At 41.5% G+C, this 14908-nt stretch overlaps 1 protein-coding gene across 3 annotated transcripts in view; it reads left to right on the top strand.

Annotated features, from left to right (window-relative positions):
- The window catches only part of IKZF3 (IKAROS family zinc finger 3), a 50977-nt gene extending 44929 nt beyond the window's left edge, over positions 1-6048 (top strand). For all 3 annotated transcript variants that reach the window (XM_050934527.1, XM_050934528.1, XM_050934526.1), the window contains one exon: positions 1678-6048. In XM_050934527.1, coding sequence (XP_050790484.1) covers positions 1678-2381 — 704 coding nt within the window. In that variant the 3' untranslated portion in view covers positions 2382-6048. The remainder of the gene's footprint in view (positions 1-1677) is intronic.
- The last annotated feature ends 8860 nt before the right edge of the window (positions 6049-14908 follow it).

Raw genomic sequence — 14908 nt, 5'->3', positions numbered from 1 at the left:
AATTTCTGTTTTGATTAAACCTTTCATTTGTCTAGAGGTGGTATTATGAGTCATTCAAATGTGTTATACCATTATTGTTCCCTCTGAATAGAAGTTGGATCACAAGTTTTGCTGAGGGTTGGAACCAGTTACATTCTTGTGGTTCACTAACCTTTTTTATAAAAGTGTTTTATAAAAGAAACGTGAGCTGCTGGTTTTGCTGTCTTTGCAGTGGAACCTGGTGAGTTTCATATACATTGAGTCATAGTGTCTACAGGTGACTGATAAACATCTGTACTATTTGAGTTACCGTAACTCAGAGATTAGTGGATCTGATGTTTGCAAGTCACTTGCATGTGAACATTCAGGCTTGTCCATTTTCTTAACTATGAAAGATGGTAAGTTTCATTTAACCACAGAATTCAGTTACTTATTTCTAGACATCCACAAAAGAGTTACTTCAGTCTTTTTTGGAGTGCAGCTTTCTTCCTTCCTTGCACCTGGCACACAAAGGGTTAGGGCCATGGCTCCACCCACACTAACCTTCCTTGTCCCATACTTTGCTAGCAGGGCTATGAGGAGAATTTCAGTTGTGTAGACCCTCTGCTCTCTCCCCATTCCCTTGATGCTTGGCTGAGTACAATATGTGCAGCATTAACATGGTCAGGGCAGAGGTGGGCTTTGCTCCCCTGTGCGACTGCATTAGAAATAGTCATAATCTAGCCTGATGTAATGTAATGTTCCAAAAGAATACATTATCTCTACTTATATGGCTGCCAATACTGTATTATCTGAGAACCTTCACGGAGTTAAAAGAAAACAATTCCAGTCCAAGGGGAGCTATATTATGCCGTAGTCTAGGTTGGGAATATGCATAAATTCTTGTTAAATTTAATGTATTAAAATACAATAGGCATTATTCTCCAGTGTAATTCTACAGTTTTACACCCAGGTAACATAATGGAGAATCAGTCCCAATAAGAACAAACGAGCTGCAAAAAGAAAGCTTAAGTGAGGGCTCCCATGCAAAGACGTGTAAAAAGACTAAGTGCAATCGTCCCAGAATTATGCCTTTGTAATCTTATTGAAGAGGCCTTCCAACTACTTAATTTAGAGAGAGATAAGTAAAAGGAGAATACATTATATATATATAAAGCAATGAATGGTATAAGAACAGCCATACTGGGTCAGACCAAAGATCCATCTAGCCCAGTATTCTGTCTTCTGACAGTGGCCTGTTTACCCTCCCCGTCACAGAAGAGTACAATTTCTCAGGAGATGATCAAAGAGCTAGAGGGAATGTTCTAAGGACCTGCTGTGGATTTTGTTTATTGACTAATTGACTTTTTTGCCTGTTTTATTTTTCATAAATCAATTTTCATGATTTTATGTAAAGATGAAGGAAATAAATCCTTGACAATCTTTCCTAATATCTTTTCCTTAAATCCCAGAACTATCAAGCTCAGTGATGGATTGGCCAGCAAGTTGCTTAACTAACTTCTCTATTGCTCCATTTCCTATGGGCTTGTGCTTCAAAAAGTCAATTTACTTACATAAACAGCATGCCTACCCCAAAGAGCATACAGCTAAATTCAAATCTGTTTCCTTTTCATGGACTACTGCTATTTAGAAAAGGATCCTACAGTTTCAATACTTTTACAATCCACTCAGTAATTCAGTTTCTTTCCTCTCTTGTAGGTGAGAAGCGACATAGCTTTGACATTAATTACAATTCCAGTTTCTTGTATGAAAAGGAAAGCGAAATGATGCAAGGACGTATGATGGACCAGGCCATAAATAATGCCATCAGCTATCTTGGAGCAGAAGCACTGCGTCCCCTTGTACAAACCCCACCGGCTCCCACTTCTGAGATGGTTCCTGTCATCAGCAGCTTGTATCCCATACCACTGACCCGCTCTGAAATGTCAAATGGCAATGCACAAGACACAGAGAAGAGCCATGCCCACCTTAGAGACAAAAGTTTGTCTTCTGACAGAGGCCTTTCCCCAAACAACAGCGGCCAAGACTCCACAGATACTGATAGCAACCATGAGGAGCGCCAGAGTCACACCTACCATCAAAACCAAATGATCCCCTCCCAGGTCCGCAATGGCCTCCAGTCCTTGAAGGAGCTCCCAAGGCCATATGACATAATCAAGCCACCAACCATATGCCCACGTGATGCCTTTAAGGTTATCAATAAGGAAGGTGATGTCATTGGGGTCTACAGATGTGACCATTGTCGTGTCTTGTTTTTGGATTATGTGATGTTCACCATTCATATGGGATGCCACGGATTCCGTGATCCTTTCGAATGCAACATGTGTGGGTACAGAAGCCAAGACAGATATGAGTTCTCCTCACATATAGCACGAGGAGAGCACAGAGTGGTCCTGAAGTAAAAGGATTGATTTTCCAAGAGACCAAAGGATCTGTTTTAGATTTGTTTGTTTTTAAAATTTGACTAAAAAAATTGCTTAAATATTTTTTGTGCCAATTCTAAAAATGTTAGTGTCCCTTGTAGTAGCAAAGTACTGATGGGGCTTTTTATTTGTTACTCGAAATGCAGTATTCTGTAGCATCTGTGCCTAGATACTGCGGTGACTGGCACTATATATAAATACCAAAGACAGGCAGATACAGATTTTGTATGAACTTTATTTTTGTGAAAATTAATAACAACTTAAGATATGTTTTCAAATATTTTAACATGTATTTTTGTTAGAACATTTGCTTCCAGTAATAGCAAAATGGAAATCTAGCTGTATTCTGAGTGAAATACAAAGTCAAATATTGATGTAATAATTCTCATAAAAAAAGTTGAAATTCAGCACAAAAGATTGTCTATCCTTACTGCCCTTTCAGAACCACTGTATTCCAGCCAGTAACACACAAGAGACACTTTCTGTTAGTGTTTCAATTCCTGAGGTATTCCTAAAATGGCTAAATTATTGAAACAGGGAAAACACATATCTGGGGAGATCGTATTAAATAACTTTTAAATATTTCCCCCAAAGTCTTAAAGAGTGTGTTGTCTCACCACACTTTGCTTTTGCTTACCCCACTCTGTTCACTTTCTTTAAAGTCTCTCCCCACTCACCTCTTACTCAGTAATACCCAAATAAGCCATCTGAGCTATTGGAGGTTTTGGTTTTTTTAACTGAGTACGCTTTTGGGATACCCATTGAGACCCTTTGTTGGCTTGCCCCTAAATTCTGGAGGAAATCCTGCTTTTCATTGACGGATCAAGTATGTGTCTTTCTAGCAGAACAAAATTGCAAAGAGACTTAGACCCAATTCTGCTCCCACTGACATCAATATCAAAACTCACACTGACTTCACCTGGTGTAGGAGCAGTCTCTAAAATATCAATGGGCAGCCAAAATGCTCATTAAGGCAAATGGGATTTTTGCTTATCTAAGGGCAGCAGGATTGGGCAGTATGAGGTTACTATAACTCAGAGAGCGAACAGAGAAGATAACATATAGAACAAATATCATGAAAACTTTTTGATTTAGAAAGCAATTTTTGGATGAAAGTGTACTGGATGTGAAAATAAACGTCCCAAGTCTCCTCTCACTTGTGTTACACCTGTGTGAGAGGAAAGCTAGGCTCAAAATGTATTGGATCAGATGCTACCCTCATTTACATCCATGTAACCTCACTGATGGCCATGCGGCTGTGTAGATGGGCATAGAATTTGACTCAATATATTTCGGATTTAGCGTTGCCAAGTAGAATCATAGTGTCCTGGCAGATATTAGCAGTAGCTACCGTGAGAATCTTCATGTAAGAATGTGTGGGAGCGGACAATTCAATCACACTTTCTGGTTTTACATGGGGATATCCCTTGGAGTGAAATGTGCTGTTTTGCAAAATGAGTATTTACGATTACTTTGAAGACAGTTTTTAAAATAGTTCTTTTAATCTAATCATTGTTCTGCAGCTGTATTATTAGTCACTGTGCTGAAGATGTGAATATGATAATAATTTTGCTGAGTGTATGTTTATTTTTTTAAAATCTTTTATATAATGTAGAGTTAGATGTGTTTTGCTGGATTTTTTCAGCCAGTGAATATTTGGTTTGAGCACTTATTTTGTACTTTTTCAGTGTTGTGTCAACTGCTGCATTATGTGTTTCACTTTTTTCCATGAAGGAAAAGTGGGAGCTAGTGTTCTGAATAGAGGACTGAGTGTCAAGAAACAGGGAATTCTAATTCTGCCTCTGACACTGGCTCCTTCTGTGATCTTGGACAAATCACTTCACCTCTCCCTGACTTATTTTCTCGTGTAAAAAGGGGATGATAATATTTTCTCTGCCTGATAGGGGTATGTGTGAGGATTAATAAAATTAATGTTTGTAAAATGCTATGAAGTTGAAAAGTACTATAAAAGTGCTATATTTTTTGTGCAGAGTGGGGAAGATATTTTTGTCCATTTGTGTTCAATTTGTAGATACATAGTTGTAAAATACTTTCATGAATATCTTTGTGGTAGAAAACTTCTTATTGCCAGGGACATTTTTAGTGAGCTGGGTGGATGCCCCTCCTACCCCCAAAAAACACCCGTGCCACAGTACTACTACAAAACCCTTCAGTTGAGTTACTCCTGACTTACAAGAAGATCTGTAGAATGAGATAAAGGACATTAGGTTCATGCTCAGTATATTTGGAAATACTTTGGAGTGGGTCTCTTACAACAGGAGGTTGCCTAAAAAGGGTGGGGCAGAAACATACTGTATTCTTCTTTATTTCCTGTCCTAAATTACTGTGAGCTGATAAACAGTTTCTACATTTCTTTCCAAAGACAGCTGTATTTTCATGGTGAAAATGATCAATATATATGTACACCGTAGAAAAAATGTTTCTCATTAGGGTTAAACAAAATCATTTAGAAAGATGAAAAAGTACAAATAAGTGAAGTGTTACCTAGTCATTAGCACAGGAAACACCTTGAATTACTGCATGTATATTACATCAAATACCATCAGCTTCTTTCTCACACCACCATAGAATCCTTGAAGATTACTTTGCCCAGAATTTACTCTCCCACTCTTCACTTATTGTTCAGCTAGGCAGGGCTTCAGCCACCTACCCACCCATTATTTCCCAGATAAAGTGAGCAATCAACCACTGAACCTGTGAAAAGTTCAGTTTGAGCTACATTGACAGTTTTTTGAAAGAGAAGTTTCACAGAATCTGCTCCTAGTAGGCAGTCTTTTCCCACCACTACTCAGGCAAAGAAGTGTTGTTAAGACATACTGCACCAAAAGAAATTGTTCATAGCCATTTTTTGGGCCCAATGAGCAGTGTATTTTAATGAGTCCCTTTTATCTGACACATAAATCCTCATTAACTTCATGAGTGTGTGTTTGGGTCTATTCCCACTTGGGCTCAGGACTGCGTTAATCACATACTGGCACTGAAGCTGGAGAAGTACATAAGGCCTACTCCTGCAAAGTGCTGAGCACCGCTGCTTTCCATTTAAATCAGGATTTGCCCCCTAATTGGCAGAAAATTGAGCAGGTTGAAACTTACCTCATCTTTAATATGGAGGGGTAGCTCACAGATACCATCTTGCAATGCTCCATCTTGATCTCAGCAACCTTCCACTAGGTCAGAAGGAAAGAGTGCATGGTGAAGCAAGTAGTCTGTTTTGGCCATGTCTGTTTATCAGAAAGAAGGTGGATCACATCGCTGGATACTGAGAGTCACATTTAGCTTGCAAGATATATTTTGCCAACCCCTGCTGCAAAGAGTTCAAACGCCAGGGTTGAAAAACCTATTGATGACTTTGCAAAATTACCTGAACTGCAAAATGAAAAACTTTTGCAAACTGTTGCTAGACTAATTTGTTCTACTGGCCTATTTTAACACTGCTGGTTCAGTTGATTTCAGTATGAAAACATTTCCATACACATTTTTCTGAAATGCAGTCTGATCAACAGTTTTCTTTGTCTCAGTCAATTCTTTGTTGTACTAACTGATAAATTGCACACATACAAAACATTGATATGGTTTTTGAAATTGTATTGTATCATTAAGGAATAAATGTTATTTTTTTGTTTAACATTTTACTGATGTTTTGAAGGACAGGTCTACAAAAAGAATATCCAATATTTATAATTGCTAAAGATGTCTCAGCAGATATAACAAATAGATGTACTGCAATTGTGTGTTTGTAAAAGGCCTAGAATAATGGGGGCATGATCCCTGATTGATGCTTTCAGATGCTACAAAACACAATGCTTATATGTTGAATAAATTTTTTTATTTAATTAAGACAAATTAAGTCAGATAGGCAGCCCCTAGATTCCAAATGCTGAGAATTTGTCTTATTAAGCTTTAATCTATCACAGGGGTCAGCAGCCTTTCAGAAGTTCTGTGCCGAGTCTTCATTTATTTACTCTAATTTAAGGTTTCGTGTGCCAGTAATACATTTTAATGTGTTTAGAAGGTCTCTTTCTATAATATAGAACTAAACTATTGTTGTTTGTAAAGTAAATAAGGTTTTAAAAATGTTTAAGCAACGTCATTTAAAATGTAATTAAAATGCAGAGCCCCCCTGGACGTGGCCGGGACCCAGGCAGTGTGAGTGCCACTGAAAATTAGCTCACATGCCGCCTTCGGCACAGGTGCCATAGGTTCCCTGCCCTTGAGCTATCATATTAATAAATCAAGAAATTGTGATGCAACCTATGGTCAATATTCAGGTTATGTGTTATACCCTTATGAATGAGCTTAACGGCTGTGGTTAACAGAATGTTAAATAGTTTCTTAATATAATTCTGTTAAACGTAGAGATTTAACTATAATATAGGCTACTCTTCTAATTGTGGAAAAACTATACCAGTATTCAACTCTAGTTAATGTATATATTATATATATTATATATATATACAAAAAAAAGGACCCCTAGTTTGACCTTTTGGATTTATATTTCTCATTCCCTGTGTTCCAAGCAAATCAAGGATAGGCACATAAAGATGGATAACAGGCCAAATTCTGCCCTGGGATACACACAAGTAATTCCCACCAAATTCTCTGGGACTTTTGTGTGCATATTTCTGAAGACAGAGTTTGGCTTTTAGTTTGTCACCCAGTGTATTAAGAATCTCCATTCCCTTTTGGCTCTATATTACTGAAGCCAGGTTGGCCTTGGAGATAGTTTACAGGGAGCAAGAACCCCACTGGCTGATTTGTCAGTGGAAAATAAAGTACGCTGTAAATGTTAGCAGCGGATTTGAAGAATAGAAATTCCATGTGTCTACATATACTGCCTGGTGAACTTAAGTGACTTTACATTGTTATAGGGTCAAAGGCTTTTCACCTTCACACTCTTCATACAAAGCCTAAATAAACAGGCATTGCACAGGCCTTTAAAAGCACTTGGCTACCAGAGTGAAGGGCAGTATAGAAATACCTAAAATGGAAAGGACTACTCTCCCCCTCAGTTCAGTAGCGTGGAGTGGTTGGATGGCTAATCTGTTGCCACTATTACAGGTAAGGGCTGTAGTAACAGCTGGTGCCCCTGTGTGGGATGTTTAAGCCTGTAGATTCTTGTAGTGGTAGATCCACTATTTAGTCCAGGCATGTGCCTGCTATGCCCCTGGCACCTTCCCCCGTATTGCTTGCACTGTGGAATACAACTATGTGGTGAGCACATGGTGTTGAGTTCCCCATGACAACTAGTCTTTGGCTTGCTTCACATCAGGAAGTGGAACTGTGTCAGTTCTACTACTTTTAGTGCTTTCTGCACCAAAAAAACAGTGGGGTGAAGGTTACATTCAGCCCATAGTTCCCAGAGTCTTTTTAAAAAGTGCCTTAAGAACAAACACTTATTTTAGTCTTCTATGGGGGAGGGATAGTTCAGTGGTTTGAGTGTTGGCTTGCTAAACCCAGGGTTGTGAGTTCAATCCTTGAGGGGGCCATTTAGGGAGCTGGGGCAAAAATCTGGGGATTGGTCATGCGGAGCAGGGGGTTGGACTAGATGATCTCCTAAGGTCCCTTCCAACCCTGATATTCTATGCCACTGGGGAGTTTTGTGGAAGGCTCAAGTATCCAGGAGTTTCTAAATGACTAGAGCTGACCTAGCTCTTTAGAGGACATCAGTTAGAGGGAAACCTCAGTAACAAGTTGTGGGAGAAGTAGAGTTTCAAGCTATGACAGCCAACAGGCCCTTTTTAGCACCTGTTTTAACAACTACACACTTGTTCACACTTATTTCATTCCCTCCTGACACTCTTCACCACAATAAACTGGACCAGCTTAAAAAGAGAGAAAAGAAAAAGTCAATGCATTTTCTTTATAGTCACCTACTTACTTCCTACCACCTAGTAAAACCTAAACAACTGTAAAAGATTTTCCTCTCCTTGCTGCAAAACTTTCACACTAAGCCTTAAAGAATTGTTTAAACAATTTCCAGTTTTTGAAATGTAGCAGTACTGACAGGTTTAGAACGGTGAACAAATTGTTAAGAAGCAAGCTGTGTTTTAATTTTAATGTATCTTTATTGCGGCTTTTCTTTTAATAAAAATAATTCTTTTGACAATGGACAAAAATATTCATGTGCCTGGAACCAGAAACACTTTAAGCATAAGGTTTATAAAGGTGTTCAGTAGATGTAATGACAGAAAGATCCTTATCTTTGATATACTGTAATTGTGATAGGACATGGAGGAACTCATTTCCCCTGCAGTGTTGAAACATGCTTTATAATGCGTGAAAATCCTAAAAAAGTGTACACAGCATTAAATCGCATCATTTAAATGTTTTAATGTGCTCATCTTTTTTGCAAGACTGTCTCTACCCTGCTTTGCAGAAGGTAACAGGGCTAGTGGTGACAGATGTTCTGTCTTTGGTCTCTCTGCAGAGACTGCCAGTGAGAAGGCCAATTAGTGAAACACTCACAGCTACTCACTGGAAACCGTACAGGGATCACCAGACTCATTCCATGTGGGCTACTGAATGGTCATCACATGGTAACTGGGTCACTCATTAATGTCCTGGGCTGGAGATGAACTGGAACCCTGAAGGTAAAAGTCTCCTAATCTATCACAACCCCTTGAGCAATGCAGTCTCTCATCAAAGTCCTTTAATCCTCCATTTCTGAATTATCACCAGCTCCTCCAAATGAAGTTAGCAGCAGTACATTCCAAGGCCCTTGGACACCAAAACATTATTCACTTCCTTCAAGTAAATTTATGTTGCTTGCCTCTTCTGCTTTCTTAGGACTTGGTCAAAAGTCCATTGAAGTCAAAGGGAGTCCTTCCGTTTATTTAAAAAAAAAACAGGAGTACCTGTGGCACCTTAGAGACTAACAAATTTATTTGAGCATAAGCTTTCGTGGGCCTGTCATTTATTTCAGTGGGGTTGGATCAGGGCCACTATCTACAGCTGAGCAAAGGAGGTAGTTTGAGCTGCTTATGTACTGTAAATTAGTTCCCTCTCAAGCTATAATTGTACGTGGCCTGGGAAAACTTGCTTCCCTATCACTGTGTTAGAGGGGAATAATAATACCTACCTCACTGGGGTGTGTAGCGAGAAAGGTAAATTCCTAGGCTTAATTATAGGCTATTCCTGTTTCCACTAAAGTTAATTATGAAACGCCCACTGACTTCACTGCAAATAGGATTGGACCTTTGAATGTTTGTAAAGTGTGTTGAGCTGCTTGGATGAAAGACACTATAGATAAGCAAAAAGTTATCATTCCCTTTTTAGGAGACATTAAAAAAAAACACATTACACATACAGGACCAGATTTTCAAGTGCTCAGCATCCACAATTGGCTCAGATATTTAAAAGAGCCCAGCTCCCATTGTGGCACCCAAATAAGGACCACATTTTCAAAAAAGCTCGGCACCCAAATTGCTGAGCTCTTTGGAAAAGCTGACCTTTAGTTAAAAAGAATGCTTCGACACAATCACTCATACCATGGGCCCATGCCACCCTCACAGTGAGTAGCAATTTTGAGAATGCTCCCATTGACTTCAAGCCCTATGTAAAACAATTCAGTCAAGCATAAAGAATGCATGTTACCACGCTGACAAGAGTGGGTCCCTACCAGACAAACTGCATCCTGGCGAAGGAAGTTTACCTTCACAAGTTATCAGACCAAGGCCCTCAAGGGAATCACTCTCTTTCTCCTTTTCCTGGCCCATGTGCTGTCATGAGGCTAACATAAAGACATTCCATCAGAGGAAGGTTATATTTGTATTGCCATTTGCATATCAGCAAACCAGTGCACCTGTGCAGCTAGTGAAATTCTCCAGGGAGAGAGAGTGCAGAACAGTAACTAACAATTGTAACACGCAGACTCGCCAATGAAAGGAAAGTCCCTGCAGACAATTGTTTTTAGAAGAACACACTTTCCTTTCAAGAGTTACTAAGCTAAAACCTCTATACTAGCTACCACTACTTTAGCTTGCTAAAGCAAATAAATATTTCAAAGTTAGATATTTTTAAATCAGCAGGTCCAGATAACTTGCATACAAGACTTTTAAAAGAGCTGGCTGAGGAGCTTGCTGGACCATTAATGTTGATTTTCAATAACTCTTGGAACTCTTGGAACACTTGGAACACTGGAAGTTCCAGAAGACTGGAAAAAAGCGAATGTTGTGCCAGTAGTTAAAAAGGGTAGAGATGATGACCTAAGTAATTATAGGCCTGTCAGTCTGACATTGATACCAGGAAAGATAATGGCCCAGTTCCTATGGGACTTAATTTATAAAGAATTAAAGGAGGGTAAAATAATTATGCCAGTCAATGTGCCTTTATGGATAATAGAGCCTGTCAGATTAAATATATTTTGATGAGATAAGAAATTTACTTGATAAAGGTAATATACTTAGATTTCTGTAAGGCGTATGACTTGGTACAGCACATTTTAATCAGAAAACTGGAACAGTATAAAATTAACATGAGCACATTAAATGGATTAAAAACTGGCTAATTCATTGGTCTCAAAATGTAATTACAAAGGGGAATCATCAAGTAGGTGTGTTTCTAGTGGGGTCCCACAGGGACTGGTTGTTGGCCCTATACTATTTACCATATTTATGAATGACTGGGGAAAAAACATAAAATCACCACTGATAAAGTTTGCAGATAACAGTTACTGATGTAGAGAGAGATCTGAATCACTTCGTAAGCTGGGCACAAGCAAACAATATGCAATGCAATACAGCTAAATGTACAGGTATAGGTATTAGACACTGGTATAACCACTACTGGAATATAGGATGCATTACTGGTCCACTTCCATAATTTCAGAAGGATGTTGATAAATTGGAGAGGGTTCACAGAAGAGCCACGAGAATGATTAAAGGATTAGAAAACCTGCCTTATAGCAATAGACTAAAGGAGCTCAACGTATTCAGCTTAACAAACAGGAGGTTAATGGGTGACTTGATGACAGTTTATAAGTACCTACATGGGAAACAAATATTTGGTAATGGGCTCTTCCATCTGTCAGACAAAGGTACAACGTAATCCAATAGGCTACACATTGAGACCCAACAAATTCAGACTGGAAATAAGGCACATTTTTTAACAGTGAGGGTAATATAACCACTGGAACAAATTTCCAAGGGTAGTGGTGAATTCTTCATTGACAAATTTAAAATCAAGATCGGATGGTTTTCTAAAATATATGCTCCAGGAATTATTTTGGGGAAGTTCTGTAGCCTGTGTTATACGGGAGGCCAGAATGGATGGTTGCAATATTCCCTTCTGGCCTTAGCACCTATGAAGATGCAAAGCATTGTGTTAATTTATTATTTTTGTCTCCAAGATTTGTGTTACGACTAGATACTTAGCCGGTGCAAACTGGCATAGCTCCATTTACATCATCTGCGGATCTAGCCATATATACGAATACACATACACGCACCCCTGTGCACACACATACACACACGTTTGTGCCGACACCCATTCAGCAATTTAGGACCAGATTATACCTTTTATGCCGCAACTCTGCTTGGGGATGGTAGAGAGCCGGAGATATTGTGCCTCAAACAGGGAAATCTCTCTCACTGCTGCGTACGCATGGGCAAGGAGAGAACTGCAGCTGCTTCCCATCCCTTTCTTGGGTGATTTATGTGAGGGATCACGAGTCTCCAATCCCAGGGGTCCCCAATCCAGACCCATCGGGCCCCCTGGCTCAGACCACAGATGTCTCCAGCAGTTAGGGTGACCAGACAGCAAGTGTGAAAAATCGAGACAGAGGGAGGGGGGTAATAGAAGCCTATATAAGAAAAAGACCCAAAAATCGGGACTGTACCTATAAAATCGGGACATCTGGTCACTCTACCCCCAATCAAGAGGTTTGTGGGCAGAGCCCTTTGAGAGCTAGAGCTCCGCTAGCCTCCTTTCCCACTGATTCTAGTGAGCTGATGTGGACCCATGATCCTTCACAGCCTACTCCTCCAGAGTGGGGAATATTCACAAGCAGGCCCCATGCTCCCTAGGGTGCATGAGGTGCAGGTGGTATAACTGCCAGGTTGCTAGGACACTCTCTGTTCTCCAGACAGCCGCCTCCTATTAGTTTGGTGCATGAGAATCATTCCTCCTTTCTTTGAAGCTACTGGAGGTAAGAAAGCAGATTCTGATGGATGGTTTCTCTGATCCAGTGGAGCAAACCTTTCCCACCCATTGCATGGTCCCTGTTATTGTCAAGACCTTTGATTTCTACTGCAGCCGTGAATGATTTTGAATGAATTGTTCATTAATTAATCACTTTAGATTACAAGATAAATGCACGGTTCGTGTACCATAAAACCTCGTTGACACTCCATCTGTAACAAATAAGGTCCAGGAGTGTACTAGCACCTTTGGAAGTGTGGGGTTGGAGGATGCCTTCTGCCTATCTGGCTGACCAAGGAGTGATTTTCATGGGTTCTGAAGGCAGGAAGGATGGTGGCCATGGAAACGTCTGGCATGGATAGGATCACAATAGGGGAAAACACCCATTAGACTAGTGATTCTAAACCATTTGGAGTGCAGGACCCATTTGTAAATCTTGATGCCTGGTCTGTCACGACCCAGAGATACCCCCCGCTCTCCCAGACCTGATGTCCACCCTCCCTGCAGGATTTCATGAGGGGGAGAATCTCAGAACTAAGATTCCAAATGCTTCGTCCAGATGTGAACAGCTGGGGCACATCCCCCTCCAGCAACTGAAGAGAGGGGCAGTGAGATGAGACAACCCCCTAATACTACAAAGCCCCCTGCCCCCTGGCCCATGAGAGGCAGAGGGTAAGGGGGGATTTGGGGGATTGGAGGTGAAGTGGGGAGATCGGGACACCTGGGGGGTATAGTGAGGAAGAAGTTGGGGTTTATGGAGGTGGCTGGGGAAGGAACTTGGAGGAGCAGCAGGGTGTGGGGGGAGAGTAGGAGGCTGAGGGAGGTTTCGGGGACAGAGGTGTCTGGGAGAAGGACAATGAGCTGATTGTTCCCCAAAACACTCAATCCCCAAATGTCCATGGGGGGCAGATGGTAAAAGGGTGGGGGGATTTGGGGTCCTGGGAGTAAGTAAGATGGGAAGGTTGGGGGAAGGAGTCAGGGGGCAGAAGGGTCTGGGGTGGCAGTGGGGGAAGATCTGGGAAGCTGGGGATCAGGAAGGGTGCTATGACAGAGGGGGCTCTGTGGGAGATGTACCTTGGGGTCCCCATTCGGAGGTCTTGGGGGCAGGGTGGGGGTATGGAAGATGAAGTGTCGTCCAGCTTGCGGGTGGGGTACATTGTGTGGGGGCAATACTTACCAGAGAATGTGACATCAACTGCTCCCTCCCAGTTGCTGTCCTGCACGGCTGGCTGGGCTCGGCCCCTTGATAGGGGGCGGCTGGCCAGGCCAAATTTGTGGGAGTGACATGGTGACCATTTCCTCAAATTTGGCCCAGTCGGCCCCCCCATCGTAATGACACTGGGGCAGCTGGGCCAAACTTGAGTGGTGGCACAACTCGCTGCACCAGATAACAACATCCGGAGCGGGGAGGTGAGCCCAGGCAGCCCTGTGATCCTTTGACATGTTCTGGAAATCCAGTTTTGGGTCGTGACCCACAGGTTGAGAAACCTTGGATTAGACTATCACAGGCAGGATAAACTCCCTCAGTAGAGAATGGACAAGTGCTCCCATGAAAACATAAGATTCACCACCCCAAATTAGGCACATTGAGTCTGATATCCACCTAACGTTTCAGGGGAAGGCAAAAAACCCTCTCTCTCTCCGCTGCCATAATCTACCCGTTCAACACATGCAGTGGTCTCCTGGAGAGTCACTTTCTCCTTGACCCCTGCCATGACTGGGACTTCGGGAGTGAAATCCTAGCCCCATTGAGCCAATGGGAGTTTTACCATTGACTTTGATGGGACTGGCATTTCACCCATGGTTCCGCTTGGACAGAGAGCCAGGCACGATTCCACCTAGGAGAACAGGGGAAAGTGACTGTATAAAAATGGCTCCTTCCTGCTCAGCAGATCTGCCGCTCGCATGCTTGTCTCAGAGTCAGATGCCCTTATTCTAGCGACAAAAACAAGGCCTTTGCAGCTTTTGACTTCTGCTAGCACTGCAGAGGTGAATTCACTGGATTCCATTCCATCTAGCTCCTCGACAGTTATGTGCTCTGTGCTAATCATTCAGCAGGCCCACGGCATTCGCCATTGGAAAACACTGACAAATGTCCCCAGGGCAGATGCAGCCACTCAGGATCCGATGTGATTGCAGAGGCATCATCCAAATGCTGAATTTGGACAGTAGTGTCTATTGTTAGCAATAAGAGGTACAGTTAGAGTGACCAGATGTCCCGATTTTATAGGGACAGTCCTGATTTTGGGGTCTTTTTCTTATGTAGGTGCCTATAGCCCCCCATCCCCTGTCCTGATTTTTCACATTTGTTGTCTGGTCATCCTAGGTACAATAGGCAGGCAGAGTGG

This window comes from Gopherus flavomarginatus, chromosome 25 (genome assembly GCF_025201925.1).
Source record: "Gopherus flavomarginatus isolate rGopFla2 chromosome 25, rGopFla2.mat.asm, whole genome shotgun sequence".
Taxonomy (NCBI): Eukaryota; Metazoa; Chordata; order Testudines; family Testudinidae; genus Gopherus; species Gopherus flavomarginatus.
This window is presented reverse-complemented; position numbering and strand designations above follow the sequence as displayed.